Here is a 24,073-nt window from a genome sequence, read left to right as displayed (position 1 = left end):
AGGAGGTAATAAATGATCCAGGACAAAATCCATCCTGATAAACCCGGGACATTACTCATAGATCCAGGCACCGGGACTGTGGTATCTACTTATATTTGCTATCCATGGCCTCCTTCCTTCTAAAATCAACTTTTACAATTATGCTAATGATCCTGAGTGGCATCCCTCCATGGTAAAAGTAAAATTAGTCATTTATCAGTCTTGCTCCTCCATAGCCGGCGCATAAGGGGCCACATGTCTCACTCGTTTTTTTCTGTTGTTTTTGCGCCTTTTCATTCAGGCGCACCGTTTTTGCGATTAAACGTCAAATTAGCCGCGCAGCAAAAATAAGCAGCTTTCCCTCATCTATCTTACCAATCCAGATGTTTTGCTGCGCCTAATGATATTCATCACTTGCAACGTTTTCATTTAGGCGCAAAAACTCTCCAGCCCGAAGGTGGCGTTATCTGAGAAGTAGCACTGAGAACCCCTGTTCTGCAAAGGGGTTGCAGAACAGCTCATTTCTAGCAGCAAAGCTCAGCCAGACACTGGTACATATATTAGATACATTAGATACTCTGCAGACAGGAGCTGCAGACTCTATTTACAGTTCATCACCTTCTATTTACAAAATATGCAAACTCCTGAGCTCACAGCAAGAGAAGAGAACGTTACAGAATGTTGCAGATACTACATACAAGTGTCCCCCATGTAATTCTGCACAGTGTCTGAGGGGGATACTGTGCAGAATTACAGGGGTGCAGCAGGAGACCAGCACTGGGGGATCCCCTCCAGGAGAAGCCCCTGCTGAGGAGGTCACTGGGTGCAGGGTGTCACACACCTGGGTGCTGCTGTGAGTGTTATCTTCATTCTGGGCTGTGGGAGAAGCAGAGAGGAGCTTGTAGCAGGATCACATGTAAGTGCCGAATCTAACATTGCGCCTAAACGGTGTTAAAGTAAAGTGATTAATAAGAGGCAGAAAATATACTTATCACAGATGGTTGTAGCTTGTGATAATTCTGGCAAAACAGTGATAAGTGATAAATGTGGCCCAAGGTGCCCAAAATACTGATAATAACCATCTCTGTCTCTATGGCACTTTACAAATCATAGGAGACATATAAGGAGGCAGCGGATTAATTCTACTCCAGGTGCGGCCGGACATGGATGAACTATGACCTCAGCCCGGAATCTGCCATAGTCCATGCGTTCTCCGCATCCCTCCCCGTCCTCTCGCTGTTGCCATTCATTTTTCCTAAACACTGTGGAAAAATTATCAAAATTGCTGTAAGACGAACGGACACGTGTAGCACACATCCCTATGGAGAGGTGAGGCCTCTCCAGCTGCATAAGTGGTGCCCGGCCGTACCTACAGGAAATGATAGAGCGGTCGGGAGCCATAGGTGTCTAGGAGGCCTCTAGGTATCCAGCGTAACTTACATGGCTGGATATCTGTCCCGGACAGTAGCGTGAAAGCGGTCTAACATGGTACAAGTGTAAACTACTTTACTTGATTGAATAAATTCTGAGTGTTAGAGGCGCTTGTCCGACATCCTGATCCGTGGCCTCTTGTTGGGAACTTCCTGTAAGTTGTTTGTTACATCCGTCACTGTTGATGAGTATCTAAACCATCAATAAGCTGCTGCTGATGATGAAAAAAAATGGCGGCTATGGCCGGGTTCACACTCCAGGTTTTGACACTGCCGTCAGCTTTAAAATTTGAACAAAAAATATGTGATACCTAGGCGGAAATGTATCATTGTAGTGACGCCAGAGAATATTTCATAACTAAAAATGTGCAACTTCTGCGTTGTTTGCCAACCATCTCCATATTTCACATACCCTAAAGGAAAGTGGGATACCATACGGCTACAGGTGACAGTAACTTACAGATGTGGTGTTGGTTCACTGTATATTTCTTATCTTTATTCTCCTAAGTGGTAAGAAACACTCATTTAAGCAGATTTAATGATAAATAGTTTGGCCTAAATGAGTGTTTTTCACCAATTACTGGAAGACTGATAAGAGAGAGGTTAGGTTCGGATCTCTGCACAAGGTATAAACCATCCAGCAGTGACTGTGGGAGAGACAAATCTACAGAAGGCAAATATGTGAATTAAAAAAAAAAAAACAGTAAGGAGAATTTTTTTATCTCGTAATTGATGTAAGGCAATTTTTTTGTACAGTAAATCTGTCGCCGCAGCATTTATGGAATAACTTTATACGAGACACTGGCACTTGCCTTTATCAAGGTTTTCTTTATTCTTTTTTTTTATGTAGGCTGAAGCAATCGTTACAATGTACAGGGAGGCACAGTTACAGCAAAAAGTCATTTAAACAATGTAAAACAACCTGCACAGGGAGAGGTCAACTCTCGGTACAAACTAGCAACTAAAACACAAGAGCAGAAGGATCACGTGTGGTGGCCATGACTCGCTCCTTCTGCCGTGACACTGCCATACAATATGCAAAAAGAACACAAAACGGAACGATAAAAAGAGGGTGGAGTCCTACAGTGAACGCGGGCGGGTGCTATCCTCATACTAAACGGGAACTCATCGGGGAAATGACAACCACAGATTTCATACTGGTCACTGAATTCATATCAGACATGGACAACTGTGTCCTTACAAGAAGAGGTGGACCCGTCAGATACACACAGTGGGGGTGGCCATTTTGTGGGCGGAACCTAGTCACAGGGAGATTGCCGTTTATAGATTCAGTAAAGGGGTAGTCTCATCAGACAGAACCCCCTCTTCATTCTGTGGGGAACGAGTTGAATTTGGCAGGGAAGCGGTGGCCATACTGATGCCTGCCCGGAGGTCTACGAGAAGAATGGCCACTCTTCATTCTCGCTTGTAGCCAAGGACTCGCCTCTACAGTGTCCAGATGCCTTATTAAGAGGGCTTGTCTTCATTGGGAAACCCCTTTAAGTATTAACAGATACTTTTCTTCAAAATGGCTGCCCTGTTGTAATTTTTAAGTAGTTCATCGTGAACTGGTGGAGATCAACAAAATGGCCTCCTTCTTTGATATCTATTAGCAAGTTATATACGATTATTCTAAGGGCATACAGTGAGGTCATACAAGGGAGGCAACCATTTTGTGGGCTGTACCAATAGCGCCAAAGAGGCAACCAATCAGTTCACTAGACTGTTACATCGCTCAACCTAAGTGGGATCTTTGGTGGCTTTAACTACTGTCTCTATTATACAGATATAATACCAAGAACTTGCAACGTTTTAGGACAAAAGGAGCCCGTGGTGATCCGAGAACCCTGGGAAGACTTGCTTCTCTTTATTACAGCCACCTCATAGCAGCCGTAAAGAGAAACAAAGCCTCTGTCCTCCCTCATCTCCAGTGTAAGCAAACTTCAAAATGGCTGCCTTCCTGGTATTCAACTTCGTAGAGTTATCGGAAAACGGTGGCGGTTAAATGGTCCAGCTTTTATGGATTTCTTAAGAAAGGGCTTAAAAATTAAAAAATATTCCCAGACTTTCCCTCTATGACCATGCCCTTTAATATCGCCGCACTGCAACATAACACGGTGAGAGGAATCACAGCAGCGAACGTCTTCATACATGAAACACGACAACTTCACGAGTTACTTTACAACTTTGAACGATAGCCAACGAGGAATTTGCAGAGTTTGGTTTTGTGAGACTTAGCACCTTTAACAATATTGCATTTTGGCATAAAATTATCCTAAGTGCCCGAGGGACTCCGGTCTGGTAACCCAGTGGGTATTGCCCCTTTAACAGAACAAACCTAAACCCTTAACTTTTCTAAAAGTGATAACTATCCATAACCATAAATATATTAAAAGAGGACATTGTGTTAGGGGGTTGGAATTTTTGGGAAAACTGTGGTTGGGAAATTAAGGGGGAGGGGTTATACATCGGGAACTTGAAATCTGCTCCAGTACTGATCCTCAAATAGAAGAGTCCTTCTATGTAGTTTTAGGTTTTTGATGGATTTTTTTTTTGTGCTTTAAAATTTTTTTTGGTCAAGAACTACAGATTTTGTGTTAAAACAAAAAGTTTTAAAAATTACAACACTTAAAAAAACCCTTCATTTTCTGTTTAAATTTACGGAAACTTGTAGCACGGACACTTTTGCCTAGTTATAATAACTAGGGAGTTGTCATATTGTCAGCCTCCACTAATCTGGGCCTAATAGATATGGAATATTTTTAGAATTATAGAATAATGTAAATTTTTTTTTTGGGGGGGGGGGATCTTTAATCAACTGAAGAAAAATTTTTGGGACCTATGATGATCCATCTTAGTTCAAAAACTAAATGCTCAATGAACACGAGTTCAGTTTGAGTAAAGTAAATCCTGATTGGCCAGAAAGTTTTTGTACCCCGACGCTAGTATTTTTACTGTCTCAATAAATTTGTAAAAAATTTTATTTTTGAAAAAACTAAAGGGGCATTTAAATTTAATACGTCTGATTTTTTTTTTTAAGTATTCCCCCGATCTTGTGGACAGTTAGGAACCGCCCATCTACATGAGATCCTGTGATTGGCCGGACGTCCATGCTATATGATATGATATTCAACCCAATGATCCTAAAACCACTTTTTTTGTATTTTTTTTTCTAACCCTCCTGCAGATGACTTCTGACCTCTTAAAGTGGCGGTCAGCCTTAATATATACATAAATTTTTGTATTTTTTATTTCTTCATAAAAGAAAATGTGCACCAATAGACAAATCTAAAAAGTACTTAACATTTACCCCCCAAAGAGCCATTCACAGAGAATATCCTCCAAACAAAATACTCCTACCATGTAAACCCTGTGCCAAATTTCTGTCAAAATTTTTTGGAAAAAAAAATTTACAAAAAAAAAAGTTTTTTTTTTTTTTTTGTAAAACCGTTTGCCTCCACAATACTCAACAGCGACGCGTGGGTGTCGTTTAGACGTGATCGAATGTTGCAAACTCCAACCCAGCCAGCTGGGCCAGAAACGTGAACGAACAATATTTATTTTTTTTTTAACTTTGAATTTTTTTTTCTTTTTACATTTTATTTTTATCAACTTTTTTTTTTTTTTTTTAAACTCTATTTTACATCTGTAAACTCCCAGCTAATAACTTTAGAATTGCTTTAGCCATTTTTTGTGTGTGTGTTTTTTTTTTTTAAATGAATTATTATAATTAACGATATATTTAACCCCTTATTATGTTAGTACTTTGTGAGATAATGTGAGCGCCTGTATTTATTTGAAAAATTAAAAACTGAGTGCTTTAACCATATAGGAAAAACTTTTTCGCGGATTTCTGAATGGGGCAGCGATTTTATGTGTGAGGTTCCTATGTACATATTCTGTATGCGCTAGCCCACAAAATTGGTGCCTACAGTTAAAAGAGGGGGGGTTACGGGACAACAGTGCCCCACCTGTCTACAGGTAGTGTGTGGTACTGCACCTCAGTCCAATTTAATTTAACAGAGCTGAGCTGCAATACTATTCACAACCACTAGACAGAGGTGGCGCTGTTTCCAGGTTCTAAAAAGTGAAATTATGGGTCTAATATCTTACATACAACATGAATAACGACAGGGACGGGAACCCTCGAAGGAACGAGAACACTGGGGTCGTGTATGTCTGAAGTGATGACGCTACAAGCAATCACTAGATTACAGGTGACGCGTGAGTGACAGCATATGGCGCTCTTAACCCTTTATTCCCCCCTCCCTGGTTACATGCTCATTTTTTAATCATTATAATTTTTTTTTTTTAAATATTGCTTAAATTGTTAATAATTTATAACAGTAAAAAAAAAAAAAAAACCCTAAAAACAATAAAACATTTTAAAAAATAATAATTCTAAGCTTGTAGTTGTGTATAGGAAAAATCTTAAGCTGCTAAGATGCGGAGGTGTTCTACACCCCCATCATCCTCCGGCTGTGCAACGGTTGTGGAACTACGTCTCCCATCATGCCACAAAGGTACGCTCATGCTTGATCTATACAAAGTTTTTAGTTTTTTTTTTTTTTAAAGGGTAACGGGTTGGGGGGGGGGGGGGGTTCACGAAAAACAGTCCTTTGTCTGTCACGATGCACACTTGTTCATTTCCCATCTAAAGCGGATTAAAATTTACAAAGACTCGTAGATATAAAATGAAAAGGAAGGGAAAAAAAAAAAAAGATTTTGGCACTGTATGGAAAAGACGGGAACGAGAAAACGTAAAACGGGAATAACTGTGTGCAGAGGTCACGTGACTATGTACAGTAGGATGGCGGGTAGTAACCTTGCTCTGCTACTCTGCGTTACTGTGAGAATATAGATTTATATCATCTTCTGTTATTACGAGTCGACCCTGTGTGCGCTCCCGAACAATCCACCGAGCACGGACTGGAATGAGTTAAAGAGAGTTGCCAGGGTGAAGTTCTGTAGTAGTCCCGGCCTTTGTATCCCGCCTCTTCTAAGACAGCCGAGGGGCCGAGCGATCATTGGTCATGGTTCTCTTAAGTTTGACTCCACGACGGATAGCTACTAGCATGTCTTCTCCTTGAGGCGCCTCTGATGGAGCGGATTCTGTTTCTTCTGGATGGGCGTGAACTGGGGCATCAGGGATGGAAATTCCATCCAGATCATCATCATCCTCATCATTTTCTGATCTTCCATACCTCTGTTCTTCCATGATCATGCTCTGTGGCCCTGCGATTGGCGGGTTTACAGAAGCCTGTCCACTCCACAGTGAAGTTGGCATTTCGCCGGTAAGCATCGGACTTTCCATGAGGGAAGGAGAGTCCGGACTTTGCTCCGAGCCTTCTTCACTGGTGCTGGTGGGAAGCCCACCTGGCATATCTGGCACTGTAGGGGTCTTCACAGGTATAACTGGTGTCTTTATTGGAATGGGACCTCCGCCAATTGTGCCACGTCTCACTGATGGCTTGGTGGATGGTGTCCTGCGAATGGTGGCCACACCAGGAGTGACTATGACAGGTCCGAAAGCTGCTGGCAGCCCAGCGGTGGAGGCTGGACGTTTCGCTTGGAACATCCTCCTGTAGGACTGGCTGATGTCGCTGTTTCGAGGGATGGTGGACGATTTATCAAAGTCCTGTTGGTCTGGTTCTTGGTCTCCACTCACTGAGAAGTAGTCATAATCTGAAACTGAGGACAAGATAAAAATGTGGTTTAGAAGAAGCAACGCCTGAACATTAACATCTCGGGAGTCTAAGAAAGCTCAAGAAGTCAAGGACTTGCCAAAATTTTATATCAAATATCTAGGTACTATCCCCTACCAGGACCTTTCTCCTCAATGAAATGACCACTAATGAAATGCCTTCCACTACAATACCCTGCTGCCTCATTCAACATAATGGGGGTCATTTACTAAGGGCCCAAATCGCGTTTTTCCGGCGGGTTACCAGAATTTTTCCCTTTTGCGCCGATTTTCCCTGAATTGCCCTGGGATTTTGGCGTACGCAATCGGATTGTGCCGCATCGCGCCAGCGTGCACGCGACGGAAATTGGGGGAACCCACCGGATTCGGAAAAACCACCGCATTTAAAAAAAAATTAAAATGTTGCTTGACACGCACTTACATGCACCCGGCCTGGCTTGATGAACTTCAGTGCACTCTGACGGAATTCAGCGCAGCAGTGGACATCGACACCTAGTGGACCCGAATCCTCCACAGAGAACGCGCTGCTGGATCGCGAATGGACCGGGTAAGTAAATCTGCCCCAATATGGACTCTTTATGGTCTCGGTATGTACCAGTAGTATCAAACACAAAAAAGAAACGTCTCAGAGAAGCCACCTGAGATGCTCTGGATCCTGACCTTTGGTCTCACCATTTTTCTCCATCTGGCCAGAAGTATTAGGTTATGAATGTTCAGAAATCTACGAAGGATAGCTGTGACTGGGAGTGTTATGTAGGACAGGTCTCATATCACGTACCTTGTGATGGGATGGTATCTTCTGAACAGCATGGGGTTGTTGTCTGTGTGCTGTATCCACTAGAACATTGCAAGGAATCTCTGCTACTCCTTTGCGTATCAAGCTGCAACCCTCTGCTCAATGCCAGAGCCAGCTCATCACAGTTCTCCGCTTCTTCACCTTGCTGGTAAACATAAGAGAGGAAGACAATGAACACAACGTACCGACAGGACAATAACCCACCACCAGTAGAAGTAGCTTCATCCAAGTAAAGAGTCATCTTATAAGAAAGAGGCAAGTGCAACAAACGTATCATCCACCATAAGATTTTTATAGGAGGCTACACCCAAATCATTGAGGGTGACCTCTTGCAGGACATTGGTACGGAGATCTTTTTGATGGACAATAGAGCAAACACTTAACATTTCAGCCATGTGTTAGAAGAAGAAGACATTGGAGAGTTTGGTTAGAGACGACCCGACACATCACTCTTTACCCTGGACGTGGCAGGTACACTGGCATTCCTCTGCAATCGGCCATCGCTGCTCAGTCCTAGAGCTGAGATATAGGCTCCTCCACAGGAATCTGCTTCACGTTTACGTCTCTGAAGAGTGTTCACCGTAGGTTGGTCGTATGGACCTGGCTTAGCCCAGTCCTGGATGAAAGGTTATATGCTGTATGTATGCATAGGCAATGCACTTGTTCACTCAAGGAAAGATGGTTTAACCTTATATAGCTTTGAGGATCAATGCTCCCTATTTGTTCCTCGACCTTTCCTAGTGCTCCAACTTTGGGCGGGAGTATTGTGTTGATTATTAACTGAATCAAGGATCTAATGAAGTTCTGCACTTACTTCATGGTACTATTTGGATATTTAAGATGGGTGATATCTAAGATGGGTGATATCTAAGATGGGCGATATCTAAGATGGGTGATATCTAAGATGGGCGATATCTAAGATGGGCGATATCTAAGATGGGCGATATCTAAGATGGGCGATATCTAAGATGGGCGATATCTAAGATGGGTGATATCTAAGATGGGTGATATCTAAGATTAATCAAAGTTTTGAGGGTTTCCAAAAATCCAAAAATACACAACCACTTAGACTACTCGTAGTTTCATTATTTTTGCTGTCCAGGTCCACTAGAAGCGTTTCAAAATATATCAGAATGGACATACATGTCACCAACATGGGCAGTGGTCCACCATCATGGACGTAGGGTAGGTTGCAAACATCACCTACCAGCCTAGAGCAGCCAGACAGCAAAAAGTTGTGACTACTAAGTTGTTTGGTCTTTTTTTGTATATTAGGGAACATTTGTGCCCATTCTATAAAGGTAGGTATACAGTTCCCTCGCAGTAAGCTCCCCTTAATGACCTAAACCTAAGATTTTCAAAACTGGAGTTATGCATCTTCTGTTAGAGGACAGATTTTTAATATTTATAATATTTTGTTCCTAAATTTTCTGTATTGCTCTTATAGAGACAGATTCATCTACGTACAAGTTATGAGAGCAGAAAAGACAAAATTGAGGAGATTGGATACAGCATAGAGTAATGAGAAGTAAGAGGTCTCCTGGAAGGATAACACCTCAATGCACAACCCCCCCCATCTACAGCGGGTGTGGAAAGTATTCTGACCCCTTTACATTTTTCACTCTGTTTCATTGCAGCCAATTGGTAAGATCAAAAAAGTTATTTTTTTGCTCATTAATGTACCCTCTGGACAGTCGTTAGAGCAGAGAATCCTATTTCCCATAGATCCGTCATGTGTTTTGCACACTGTATTTGGCTTTCATATGTCTTGCCACTTTGGAGAGGTTTCCATCCAAAGACTCTGCCCGACTGCTGGAGGCTGCAGTGATAGGTGACTCCCATTTCCCTCCTGCATCTCTGGAGCTCAGCCACAGTGATCTTGGGGTTTTTCTTTACCTCCTGCCAAGGCTCTTCTATTATGATTGCTTAGTTTGGTTGGACGGCCAGGTCAAGGCGAAGTTGTGGTCGTCCCAAACTTCTTCCATTTAAGAATTATGAAGGCCACTATGCTCTTAGGAACCTTGAGTGCTGCAGAAAATCTTTTCTAACCTTGGCCAAATCTGTGCTTTGCCACAATTATGTCTCTGAGCGCCTTGGGCAGTTCCATAGACCTTATGATTCTCCTCTACTCTGACATGCACTGTGAGCCTTGAGGTCTTAGATAGACAGGTGTGCGCCTTTCCTAATCAAATCCAATCAGTTGATATAAACAGCTGGAGTCCAATGAAGGAGTAGAACCATCTCAAGGGGGATCAGAAGGAAATGGACAGCATACAAGTTAAATAGTGTGTCACAACAAAGAGTCCACATACTTATGACCATGGGATATTTAGGTGTCTCTTGTTAAATAAATTATATATTGGGGGCAGGGGGCACATTACTTAACAAAAAAAAGAGCTGTTTTGATCTTACCGATTGGCTGCAATGAAACAAAGAGTGAATCATTTTAAGGGGACTTTCCATACCCACTGTATGAGACTGTAGGGCGGATAAGGGGCTGATAAACTATCACTACTAATTGGTAAATAATCTGTGTGATGGAACGTGATAGACATATGTGTGACTGTCTCTTAGAGGTGTCTTGTCTCTTGGAGATGTGCCAATGAGGTAGGATCAGGGGTGGGAACCAAGTAGTAGCTGTCCATCACCACAGTGAATGTGGCACAGAAGCCATAAACAACTCTGATATTTGGAAATTATGAAGCAATTAATCTCAGATTGTGAAAGGTCAACATTATCAGGATGAGGTGAAGTATCAAGAAACATGTTCTCCATGAAGTGACCATGAATGAGAAAGAACCATTGTGTTGGATATTTCCATTATTGGAACTTCTTGGACAGTTTAAGCATTGCTTCCAAAATAGTGAGGAGCTGAGGACTCCTCGAGGTGTGACCTGAGTAAGACATCTCAAGATGACCACCTCATTGAGAAAGCCACTGCTTCATCTACACACGATTTCAGTTCCATCATATATTAACCATAAAAGAATTAGCTACTAGGAGACCTTTTTTTAGAAGCAAATCTTGATGGTTATCCCAAATAGGTATCTACTACTACAATCCCGTTCAGAATGGAAAATGAGATGATCAGCCCAAGTTTATGTCCCGGCATCCTCCAGCTAATGGACGATTTTGCCACAAGGGAATGACTGACCAGCTAATATATAAGTTGGCTGAAGTTCATCAAGATGAGAAGTGATGTCCATAGGTCATTGATGAACCCTACTTATGGTTACATCTTTTCAGTGGTGTTGAGTGGTCCACCCTCTGGTGGTGCTCCTAGAAGTTTGAACTCATGATTTCGCCAGGAACCTATTAACCCAATCATCTCGAAATTGTTCTAAATTGTGCAATGGCCATCTAAAGTCCACCTAACCTGAGCTGGTTCCTAATTCTTGGATGAATGGATCTGAAGGGGGTTGTGCAGAGCTGAGATTTACAGAACAGACATAAGGCATAGGTCTCAGTAGACAGTAGACAGTCAAGTATTAGTGGGTGACAGCAGTGTGAAGAGGCAGGCGGCGTGACGTAGACACAAACCTTCCAGCTGGGGATCTTAGATGATGGTAACATGCCCGGCCCAATGGTGTAATAGTGCTGACAATCTGAGCTAGAGCGGGTCCATGGACGGGAGGCTGGGAGTGGGAAATGGGTGAATTGACCTGCGCTGGACAGGTCACTGGACAAACTATAGTGATAATAGCCATTTGACAACTGAGGACAAACAACACAGAGGAAAGGAAACAAAACAGGGAAAAAAACAATCAATATAAATGGTCCGATGGGGGAGAGGTGACAAGAAGCAAGGCAGAGGGGAAAGAGCATTCTCCATCCTGAGAGGGGGGTGACCACCCGGGCACCAGCTATACCAGACCCCAGAAAGGTTGTCATCTGTTCTGACAAAACCAGGCATTGAGTAGTCTGGGAAGAGCTTGGTGAAACTATGGAGAAATGCTCTTTAATGAGTTCTTAAAGGGGTCGTCCACTTTCAGCAAACAGTTACACAATTTTCCAATATACTTTCTGTATCAATTCCTCCTGGTTCTCTAGGTCTCTGCTTGTCATTCTATAGGAAGCTTCATTGTTCCTGTGGATGAACACTGGTCCCGGGTCATTTGATGTCACACAGTTGCACGCCTCGTTATATCCCTGGTCATGTGATGTCACACAGGTGCACGGCTTGTTATATCCCTGGTCATGTGATGTCACACAGGTGCACGGCTTGTTATATCCCTGGTCATGTGATGTCACACAGGTGCATGGATCGTTATATCCCTAGTCATGTGATGTCACACAGGTGCACGGCTCGTTATATCCCTGGTCATGTGATGTCACACAGGTGCACAGCTCATTATATCCCTGGTCATGTGATGTCACACAGGTGTACGGCTTCTTATATCCCTGGTCATGTGATGTCACACAGGTGTACGGCTTGTTATATTCCTAGTCATGTGATGTCACACAGGTGCACGCCTCGTTATATCCCCGGTCATGTGATGTCACACAGGTGCACAGCTCTTTATATATCCCTGGTCATGTGATGTCACACAGGTGCACAGCTCGTTATATCCCTGGTCATGTGATGTCACACAGGTGCACAGCTCGTTATATCCCTGGTCATGTGATGTCACACAGGTGCACGGCTTGTTATATCCCTGGTCATGTGATGTCAAACGGGTGCATGGATCGTTATATCCCTAGTCATGTGATGTCACACAGGTGCACGGCTCGTTATATCCCTGGTCATGTGATGTCACACAGGTGCACAGCTCATTATATCCCTGGTCATGTGATGTCACACAGGTGTACGGCTCGTTATATCCCTGGTCATGTGATCTCACACAGGTGCAAAGCTCGTTATATCCCTGGTCATGTGATGTCACACGGGTGCATGGATCGTTATATCCCTGGTCATGTGATGTCACACAGGTGCACAGCTCTTTATATATCCCTGGTCATGTGATGTCACACAGGTGCACAGCTCGTTATATCCCTGGTCATGTGATGTCACACAGGTGCACAGCTCGTTATATCCCTGGTCATGTGATGTCACACAGGTGCACGGCTCGTTATATCCCTGGTTATGTGATGTCACACAGGTGCACAGCTCATTATATCCCTGGTCATGTGATGTCACACAGGTGCACGGCTCGTTATATCCCTGCTCATGTGATGTCACATAGGTGCACGGCTCGTTATATCCCTGCTCATGTGATGTCACATAGGTGCACGGCTCGTTATATCCCTGGTTATGTGATGTCATACAGGTGCACGGCTCGTTATATCCCTGCTCATGTGATGTTCTTCAAGTTACATTTTTATATCTAAGGTAAACAATGACACTTCATATAGAACAGTGATTTTCAACCAGTGTGCCGTGGCACACTGGTGTGCCGCGACACATGGTCGGGTGTGCCGCGGGGGAAAGTTCCCCAAACTATGGTGCCCCCTGTGTTTTGTTTCCCAGAGAAATGTAAAATGAGAAATACTATAGTCATGAGGCTGGAGTACTACAAGTACCAGCTCATATGCTGAGTATATGAGCTGGCACTTGTACTCTGGCCTCATGGCCATAGTACTTCTCATTGTACCCCTTTATTTTGCAGTATATGAGCCACATAATAATCAGCACCATATACTAAAACCAGGGAGAAAATGAGAACTGTTGAGGAAGAGCTTCGTGTGTGTCCTTCCACCATTCCTGCCAGGATATCCCTTTTGTGTTTATCGAAACAGGCCCAGGTTTCACACTGAGTAAAATAAATTTAGAATCTATATTATTAGCTATATGTATAATATGACTGTTTTAGTGACATTTTGTGCTATTTTGGTTGGTGGTGTGCCCCAGGATTTTCTAAGTATAAAAAGTGTGCCGCGGCTCAAAAGAGGGTTGAAAATCACTGATATAGAATGACAGCAAGCAGAGATCTAGAAAACCGTGTGGAAATTACACAGAAAGTATTATAGAAAATTGTAGAACTTTTTATTACACATACAATATCAATGATTCGCTGACAGTGGACAACCCCTTTAATTCCCACACCCTATAGAGGAAGCCATTCTGTATCATTATCCATTGCGGCCAATCAGAGCCTAGTTTTCATTTCTTAAACTTACGATTAGACAGTTTTTATAGGATTCATATATCATGGCTGTTCACTTCCGTTTGGATACACAAAACGGCCATGTGATAGTTTCATCAAACCGAGACAAAAATAAAACATTGATTCATAGAACTGGTTACTTTCCTTTTTTTTAGTCTAAAAATGGCTGCCTCCACGGGTGGGTCCATTTTAAATGAATGAATCAATAACCAATAAATCAAAATGATCATGAAAATGGATCATATGGCTAAAAAATATCACAAGATGAAGATAATACATAAGACCGAATACTATATATGCTATAAACATGTATCCAGCAGAATAGTGAGTGCAGCTCTGGAGTACAATACAGGATGTAACTCAGGATAAGTAATGTCATGTATGTACACAGTGACTGCACCAGCAGCAGAATAGTGAGTGCAGCTCTGGAGTATAATACAGGATGTAACTCAGGATCAGTACAGGATAAGTAATGTCATGTATGTACACAGTGACTGCACTAGCAGCAGAATAGTGAGTGCAGCTCTGGAGTATAATACAGGATGTAACTCAGGATCAGTACAGGATAAGTAATGTCATGTATGTACACAGTGACTGCACCAGTAGCAGAATAGTGAGTGCAGCTCTGGAGTATAATACAGGATGTAACTCAGGATCAGTACAGGATAAGTAATGTCATGTATGTACACAGTGACTGCACCAGCAGCAGAATAGTGAGTGCAGCTTTGGGGTATAATACAGGATGTAACCCAGGATCAGTACAGGATAAGTAATGTCATGTATGTACACAGTGACTGCCCCAGCAGCAGAATAGTGAGTGCAGCTCTGGGGTATAATACAGGATGTAACTCAGGATCAGTACAGGATAAGTAATGTCATGTATGTACACAGTGACTGCACCACCAGCAGAATAGTGAGTGCAGCTCTGTAGTATAATACAGGATGTAACTCAGGATCAGTACAGGATAAGTAATGTCATGTATGTACACAGTGACTGCACCAGCAGCAGAATAGTGAGTGCAGCTCTGGGGTATAATACAGGATGTAACTCAGGATCAGTACAGGATAAGTAATGTCATGTATGTACACAGTGACTGCACCAGCAGCAGAATAGTGAGTGCAGCTCTGGGGTATAATACAGGATGTAACTCAGGATCAGTACAGGATAAGTAATGTCATGTATGTACACAGTGACTGCACCAGCAGCAGAATAGTGAGTGCAGCTCTGCGGTATAATACAGGATGTAACTGAGGATCAGTACAGGATAAGTAATGTCATGTATGTACACAGTGACTGCACCAGCAGCAGAATAGTGAGTGCAGCTCTGGAGTATAATACAGGATGTAACTCAGGATCAGTACAGGATAAGTAATGTCATGTATGTACACAGTGACTGCATCAGCAGCGGAATAGTGAGTGCAGCTCTGGAGTATAATACAGGATGTAACTCAGGATCAGTACAGGATAAGTAATGTCATGTATGTACACAGTGACTGCACCAGCAGCAGAATAGTGAGTGCAGCTCTGGGGTATAATACAGGATGTAACTCAGGATCAGTACAGGATAAGTAATGTCATGTATGTACACAGTGACTGCACCAGCAGCAGAATAGTGAGTGCAGCTCTGGGGTATAATACAGGATGTAACTCAGGATCAGTACAGGATAAGTAATGTCATGTATGTACACAGTGACTGCACCAGCAGCAGAATAGTGAGTGCAGCTCTGCGGTATAATACAGGATGTAACTGAGGATCAGTACAGGATAAGTAATGTCATGTATGTACACAGTGACTGCACCAGCAGCAGAATAGTGAGTGCAGCTCTGGAGTATAATACAGGATGTAACTCAGGATCAGTACAGGATAAGTAATGTCATGTATGTACACAGTGACTGCATCAGCAGCGGAATAGTAAATGCAGCTCTGGAGTATAATACAGGATGTAACTCAGGATCAGTACAGGATAAGTAATGTCATGTATGTACACAGTGACTGCACCAGCAGCAGAATAGTGAGTGCAGCTCTGGAGTATAATACAGGATGTAACTCAGGATCAGTACAGGATAAGTAATGTCATGTATGTACACAGTGACTGCACCAGCAGCAGAATAGTGAGTGCAGCTCTGGGGTATAATACAGGATGTAACTCAGGATCAGTACAGGATAAGTAATGTCATGTATGTACACAGTGACTGCACCAGCAGCAGAATAGTGAGTGCAGCTCTGGGGTATAATACAGGATGTAACTCAGGATCAGTACAGGATAAGTAATGTCATGTATGTACACAGTGACTGCACCAGAAGCAGAATAGTGAGTGCAGCTCTGGGGTATAATACAGGATGTAACTCAGGATCAGTACAGGATAAGGACCCCCGCAATCTGCTTGTGGATGGGAAATAAGTGTCTCTGTTGGGACAACCCCTGGGGTCTTATAGTGGACTGCATGTAACTATATCACAGCAGGTTTATTGGATGCTTAAAGACAAATATAGTTCTGTGACAAATAGTCCATAGTGTATAGGGAGGTGGAGGTCCATTACCTTATCAGTGGAGGCCCAGGCTCCCATGGTGGACCCAGAGCTCACAGACGTAGGAGAGCTGCACTCACTGACCGACTGGCAGGTCTCAGAGGCCTCAGACGAGGCAGAACTGGACGAGTTCTGCAGAGAGAGAATAAGAGGATGAGCGACACTGGACTGCGGTGAGGAACGGGAAAGAGTCACAACCAGAGCTGAGCAGACCTGATGGTCGCCTGACCCAGACATATTGCTGGAAAATTGCCCCCCCCTAGCAGGCGCTATCCCCATGGCCAATCATATCCTTAGCTAGTTGCTAGGCATCAATTTGCCGGATAGGCCACCAATCCGGCCGAACCTGACCATCGGGCCTGACCATCTCTAAATCACAACTTACCCCCGGTCCAGTGCGGGGCCTCCTCTACTGGACCGGAGCTAAGAGCAGAGGTAAGTACAGGTTCTTTCTTAATAGAACACAACCTGGGACGGACAGTGAAAATAATTTTCAATCCCAGACAAAGGGAATGAATCCAATCACTGATCTCATTATTGCAGAACCAGTGTTGACCACCAGAGCGGCAGCACGGAGACATAAATGTTTTTTAACCAATTTACTTAAAACGTGAGCACATAAGTCGTGTAGATTATGTATATGTTCTATGTAAGGAATGGGACTTACCTGGTTGACGGCCTCTGGTGGCATGGGAGATGGAGACTTTGACTGAAAAGCATCCTGGGAAATGAAGCCGGAATCGTGGGAGGACACGCTGGACAGCCTCATCGGGGCCTGCTGGGGCAGATTGGAGCTGCGATAGCGATAGTGCGAAGTGGGTGAGTGTGAGTGGGAACCACTGGATCTGGAGTCACTACTGTTAACGCTGTTCAGACTGCTGTGTGAGACAAAGGAAGGGGGCAAGGAAAAGACGAGAGGGGCAGTAAAAAGTTGGGGGAAAGGCGAGTGGGTGGGGGGTGAATGAGGGGGTTTAAAGAGAAAAGAAGATGCAGGAGAAAAAAGGAGGGGGAGGAAAAGCAAGCACCAAATTAAAACTCCACCAATCTCCAGGCAGCATGGCACCAACACAGACAATCCAGGAGGGGGCAGTATCCACGGGCTGGTGTAATCACACCTCTATGTAGAATATGGATTCTGGGGTCTCTGAATGTAGCAGCAGCTCACTGACAGAGGCAGAAGGGTCCTTATAAATATAGAAAATTCTGTCTGACCATAATCACCACTAGAGGGAGCTAAGGATATCCCACATAAGGCTTTATAATACACAAGCATACTGAGAGCTCCCTCTAGTGGCGGCTAGAGGCAAAGATAATTTTAGCATTCAGAACGAAGCAGAGGATTTGGGCTCCAGGTTAGAATATCAAGCCCTATAAAGACATATTATGGTGTCAATGGACGTCAACTTGGCACCAAGAGTAGAACCAGCCAATATTTGGATACTGCACATGATGGGTTTGCATGCATTATGGGATATCCCATTACATATCCGGCTGTATCGCAGTCATGTATAACACACAGAGGTTGCAGCATTGGGCATGCTCGGGTGGTTGCTGAGGGTCCAGCAAAGTGGGCTACATAGGTTATCAGAATCATTAAGAATCGGGGGTCAGGGGTCATGCACTTGGAACTGTTTTACATAGTATAAAACAGTTTCTCGGAGGTGAACGGCATTACTCGATGCAATATACAGGGAGGTCTGTGTGACACAAGGACGGGTCCCCTCGTTATGTACTAGTTAGAGGCAGGTCCTGGTTCAGCCAGGAATTAAAAGGTTAATTTGCAACATAACATTTATCATCATTATATCAATATTATAACAAAAACAAAGCAAAAATAAAAAATCTTACCCCTCCCCCCTAAAAACTTTTTGTTGCGGACTATCCTCATCTCCTGGACGTATTGTTAGAAAGTTCAGAAATTTAAAAAATCTGCTCTTTTAACAAGAGGAATCACCAAGAGGCTTCAGGTTTTCTCTCTAGTGACCACTGCAGGTGAAATGCGGTACTACAAGGCAGCCATTCATTTCAATTACAGCACATGGTCATGTTGAGTCCTCCAGCACCTCTCTACTTAGGCTAAAAGAGGGAGAATTTAAGCAAATCCCCTTTAAGACATCTATGAGGACTGGGATTGTTCAGTCCTGATCTTGGAATAACACAAGTGGGGGAAACAGGAGATGTTTCCTCATTCACAGACTTCTCTAGGGGGTTATCCAATGAAAATACAGGGTTTCCTTTAAGGAATAGCGCCACTGTAGATTTTCCTGGGCACTGCAATTCAGATTCACTGATTTGAAAGGGACTGGGCTGCAGTTCCACAGGCAGCCTGTGTGCCGGTGCGGCGCTGTTTGTAAAAGAAAAAAAGCCTCATTTTTCTAATCTGGGATAATTTTTTTAATTTATTCCAGTTAAGGAATAGCTCTGAAGATCTTAGAGATTTAGGACAGGCTCTGGAGTTGTTCTGGTTGTTAGGACATTTTTATCCTTCCAACCAGAATAGACTCAGTTTCTCTGTATAACTATAATTATAGGATGGAGGAGCAACCAGCACAATGGACAGTCCTACACCTGTCACTTACCTGCACACACTGGACTTGCGAGACATGGTGGTACTCGGAGACGAGGGGGGAGTCTGGTAAGACCAGTTGTAGTCTGAGCCTTTCAAATCATGGATCACCTATCAAAACAGAATAAATTATCTATACCATTCATCCTGGTGTGTATATGAATATGTATGTATATATTACAATGACAGAGGGGAGAGGCTCCTTCTCCAGCCAGTTGTTTTGCAGGCAGGGTAGAGGCAAATCGGGTGCTGTGCCCCATATAACAACAGACAGAAAGTCAAAGGAGGTGAGCCCAGGTAATCTGATGCAGCAGATATTTAACTCTTGTGTGGTTCGGGGTGCACAACGTAGCTGGCAAATAGCAAATGATGAATCCACAACATTCTGTGGCTTGTCCGGCACCTTTCGTTTACCGTCTTGGCTTGACTAAAGAAGTGGTATTGTATCGGTGAGTGCCTGTTTCTTCTTTTTGCAGCCAGTTGTGTTGCAGGCAGGGCAGAGGGGAAAGGCTCCTGTTCAGCCAGTTGTCTTACCAGGGCCGCATTATAGGGAGGGCTCCTGGGGCGCGCGCCCCGGGGCCCCCACCAAATGTGTATTTGCCGTACCGCCAGTCGGCAGACACAGGGCATGCCTCGACTTCAGCCTATGGCAGAGCCAGGGAACAATACGTGCCCTGCTCTGCTATTAGTCGATCCGAGGTAAATCAAGATGGCGGCACCCTGCTGCTGGCGCCAATGCAGAGTGTGACATCACCGTGCTTCCTTTCGGCAGGGCACCGCCATCTTGACACACGTCCGAGGGACACCGCGAGGGAAGATGATGTAGTCGGCGCACATCGGGGGAACGGAGGAACGCGAAGTATAATTTTATTGTTTTACCGTGGACTGTCTATAGGTTTTATAGGGCAATTGTATATACAGTAGTTAGTTATTATAGGATGTGTATATATTTATAATAGGGGGACTGTATATAGCTAGTTACTATAGGGGGTGTATATAGTTATTATGGGGGGTATATAGTTATAGGGGGGACTGTATATAATTTATTATAGGGGGTGTTTATAGTTATTATGGGTGTCTGTATATAATTATTATAGGGGATGAATATAGTTATTATAGGGGCTGTATATAGTTGTTATAGGGGAACTGTATATAGTTAATGCTGTGGGACTGTATATAAGTAATGTTTGGGGGACTTTATATAGTTAATGCTGGGGGGTGCATATAGTAATTACTGGGGGGCTGTATACAGTAGTTACTGGGGGATGTATATATTTATTTCTGGGAGACTGTATATAGTGATTGCTGGGGGCTATATATAGTTATTGCTGGGGGGCAGTATATAGTGATTACTGGGGGCTATATATAGTTATTGCTGGGGGGCTGTATATATATTTATTGCTGGGGGCTGTATATATATTTATTGCTGGGGGGCTGTATATAGTGATTACTAGGGTGGGGTCTCCATACAGTGATTTCTGGGGACTATATATATTTATTGCTGGAAGCTGTATATAGTGATTACTGGGGACTGCACATAGTGATTGCTGGGGGCTATATACAGTGATTGCTGGCGGCTGAATACAGTGATTGCTGGGGGCTGTATACAGTGAATGCTGAGGAGCTGTATATAGTGAATGCTGAAGGGCTGTATATAGTGATTACTGGGGGGCTGTATATAGTGATTACTGGGGGGCTGTATATAGTGATTACTGGCGGGCTGTATATAATGATTACTGGGGGGCTGTATATAGTGATTACTGGGGGGCTGTATATAGTGATTACTGGGGGGCTGTATATAGTGATTACTGGGGGGCTGTATATAGTGATTACTGGGGGGCTGTATATAGTGATTACTGGGGGGCTGTATATAGTGATTACTGGGGGGCTGTATATAGTGATTACTGGGGGGCTGTATATAGTGATTACTGGGGGGCTGTATATAGTGATTACTGGGGGCTATATATAGTTATTGCTGGGGGGCTGTATATATATTTATTGCTGGGGGCTGTATATATATTTATTGCTGGGGGGCTGTATATAGTGATTACTAGGGTGGGGTCTCCATACAGTGATTTCTGGGGACTATATATATTTATTGCTGGAAGCTGTATATAGTGATTACTGGGGACTGCACATAGTGATTGCTGGGGGCTATATACAGTGATTGCTGGCGGCTGAATACAGTGATTGCTGGGGGCTGTATACAGTGAATGCTGAGGAGCTGTATATAGTGAATGCTGAAGGGCTGTATATAGTGATTACTGGGGAGCTGTATATAGTGATTACTGGGGGGCTGTATATAGTGATTACTGGGGGGCTGTATATAGTGATTACTGGGGGGCTGTATATAGTGATTACTGGGGGGCTGTATATAGTGATTACTGGCGGGCTGTATATAATGATTACTGGGGGGCTGTATATAGTGATTACTGGGGGGCTGTATATAGTGATTACTGGGGGGCTGTATATAGTGATTACTGGGGGGCTGTATATAGTGATTACTGGGGGGCTGTATATAGTGATTACTGGGGGGCTGTATATAGTGATTACTGGGGGGCTGTATATAGTGATTACTGGGGGGCTGTATATAGTGATTACTGGGGGGCTGTATATAGTGATTACTGGGGACTGCACATAGTGATTGCTGGGGGCTATATACAGTGATTGCTGGCGGCTGAATACAGTGATTGCTGGGGGCTGTATACAGTGAATGCTGAGGAGCTGTATATAGTGAATGCTGAAGGGCTGTATATAGTGATTACTGGGGAGCTGTATATAGTGATTACTGGGGGGCTGTATATAGTGATTACTGGCGGGCTGTATATAGTGATTACTGGGGGGCTGTATATAGTGATTACTGGGGGGCTGTATATAGTGATTACTGGGGGGCTGTATATAGTGATTACTGGGGGGCTGTATATAGTGATTACTGGCGGGCTGTATATAATGATTACTGGGGGGCTGTATATAGTGATTACTGGGGGGCTGTATATAGTGATTACTGGGGGGCTGTATATAGTGATTACTGGGGGGCTGTATATAGTGATTACTGGGGGGCTGTATATAGTGATTACTGGGGGGCTGTATATAGTGATTACTGGGGGGCTGTATATAGTGATTACTGGGGGGCTGTATATAGTGATTACTGGGGACTGCACATAGTGATTGCTGGGGGCTATATACAGTGATTGCTGGCGGCTGAATACAGTGATTGCTGGGGGCTGTATACAGTGAATGCTGAGGAGCTGTATATAGTGAATGCTGAAGGGCTGTATATAGTGATTACTGGGGAGCTGTATATAGTGATTACTGGGGGGCTGTATATAGTGATTACTGGCGGGCTGTATATAGTGATTACTGGGGGGCTGTATATAGTGATTACTGGGGGGCTGTATATAGTGATTACTGGGGGGCTGTATATAGTGATTACTGGGGGGCTGTATATAGTGATTACTGGGGGGCTGTATATAGTGATTACTGGGGGGCTGTATATAGTGATTACTGGGGGGCTGTATATAGTGATTACTGGGGGGCTGTATATAGTGATTGCTGGGGGGCTGTATATAGTGATTGCTGGGGGGCTGTATATAGCGATTACTGGGGGGTTGTATATAGTGATTGCTGGGGGCTTGTATACAGTGATTACTGGGGGCTGTATATAGTAATTACTTGGGGCTGTATATAGGGAATACTGGGAGCTGTATATAGTTATTACTGGGGAGGCTGTATATAGTGATTGCTGGGGGCTTGTATATAGTGATTACTGGGGGCTGTATATAGTAATTACTTGGGGCTGTATATAGGGAATACTGGGAGCTGTATATAGTTATTACTGGGGAGGCTGTATATAGCGATTGCTCTACTCTGTCCAGACTACATTCAATGATGGCCCCGACCAGATTTTGCACCTAGGGGCCCCCACCAGCCTTAATGTGGCCCTGTGTCTTACACTTAATCACGAGACAAAAGGAGAACGTGGCATCTCAGATACATCCAGAACATTTCTTTACATATTTCTTATTTCGGTTGGAGCCTCGTCATCATTAACCCTTTGTGGATTGTTATCTGGTTACCTGTTCACTGGCGGACGGAAGTTTATGAGGGTCCATGGTGAGAGTCTTCAGGTCTTCAGATATTGTCTGTAAATGAGTGATCTCCCCCAACATGGAAATCTCTTCCTCCTTGTTATAAGACAACAACATCACGAGGTCAGAGGCAGAGGAACCACCAAGACGCCCACCCATCGATTGCCCGGGGCTTCTGGAACCCAACAAAGAAGTGTCCCCCACCCTCTGCTCTTGGGCATCTCTTTGGTCGTACCCTCATAAAGGATCAAGCAGACAAGGACTTACTATGACGGGCCGCAGCATGGAAATAAAGGAGCAGAAGCGGCTGCGCTCCTCGATGAGCGCCTTCCGGACCGCTTGTTTCTCCGTTTCCTCCAGGAGAAGGTATTTGTCGTTGACATCTTGTAGAGCGCTGTCCAACTGAGGCTGGATATCTCCTCTACCTGCAAACACAGCCACGTAACACTGTCAAGTCAACGTCTCATAGGGGTGCAGCTATAGGAGGCATATAGGTAGCTGTCAGAACTGGGCTCTGGTGTCCCCAGGGTCCTAAAGACCCCTCAAAGAAGAACCCATTATCATAAATGGTCCTGGGCAGGTTCTGGTAAAGATGGGGCCAAGGATGATTTGTAAAACAAAGCGAGGGGTCATCATGGTGGGCACAGTCTCCCAGAAATAATATGTTGATCCAAGAACATTTACGTGTTGGAAAAAAATAAAACCAACCACCATACTGTGAGGAAGGACCAGAACTATCACAGGAACATTACAAGGTATTTTGTGCAGCAGGTGCTAGGCCAGCCAAAATTTCCTGGGATACGCTGAGATTGTTTAGGTATTTCATTGCACAAATGGAAAAGCTATAGGTTTATTGTTTAGAGGTCGTCATGGAG

The 24,073-nt window shown here is 43.8% G+C and overlaps 1 protein-coding gene across 4 annotated transcripts in view; it reads right to left on the bottom strand.

Annotated features, from left to right (window-relative positions):
• Positions 1-4,194: 4,194 nt before the first annotated feature.
• MTSS1 (MTSS I-BAR domain containing 1) overlaps positions 4,195-24,073 on the bottom strand; it is a 112,346-nt gene continuing 92,467 nt past the window's right edge. The window contains exons 7-15 of one of the 4 annotated variants that reach the window (XM_072151211.1): positions 23,466-23,623; positions 23,187-23,294; positions 19,124-19,221; positions 17,212-17,422; positions 16,557-16,676; positions 11,450-11,623; positions 8,367-8,525; positions 7,892-8,054; positions 4,195-7,100 (exon numbers count right to left, since the gene is read on the bottom strand). In XM_072151211.1, coding sequence (XP_072007312.1) covers positions 6,409-7,100; positions 7,892-8,054; positions 8,367-8,525; positions 11,450-11,623; positions 16,557-16,676; positions 17,212-17,422; positions 19,124-19,221; positions 23,187-23,294; positions 23,466-23,623 — 1,883 coding nt within the window. In that variant the 3' untranslated portion in view covers positions 4,195-6,408. The remainder of the gene's footprint in view (positions 7,101-7,891; positions 8,055-8,366; positions 8,526-11,449; positions 11,624-16,556; positions 16,677-17,211; positions 17,423-19,123; positions 19,222-23,186; positions 23,295-23,465; positions 23,624-24,073) is intronic. The other 3 variants (XM_072151212.1, XM_072151213.1, XM_072151214.1) reach the window with 3 other exon arrangements.

The sequence above is a fragment of the Engystomops pustulosus genome, chromosome 5, assembly GCF_040894005.1.
Source record: "Engystomops pustulosus chromosome 5, aEngPut4.maternal, whole genome shotgun sequence".
Lineage (NCBI taxonomy): Eukaryota > Metazoa > Chordata > Amphibia > Anura > Leptodactylidae > Engystomops > Engystomops pustulosus.
This window is presented reverse-complemented; position numbering and strand designations above follow the sequence as displayed.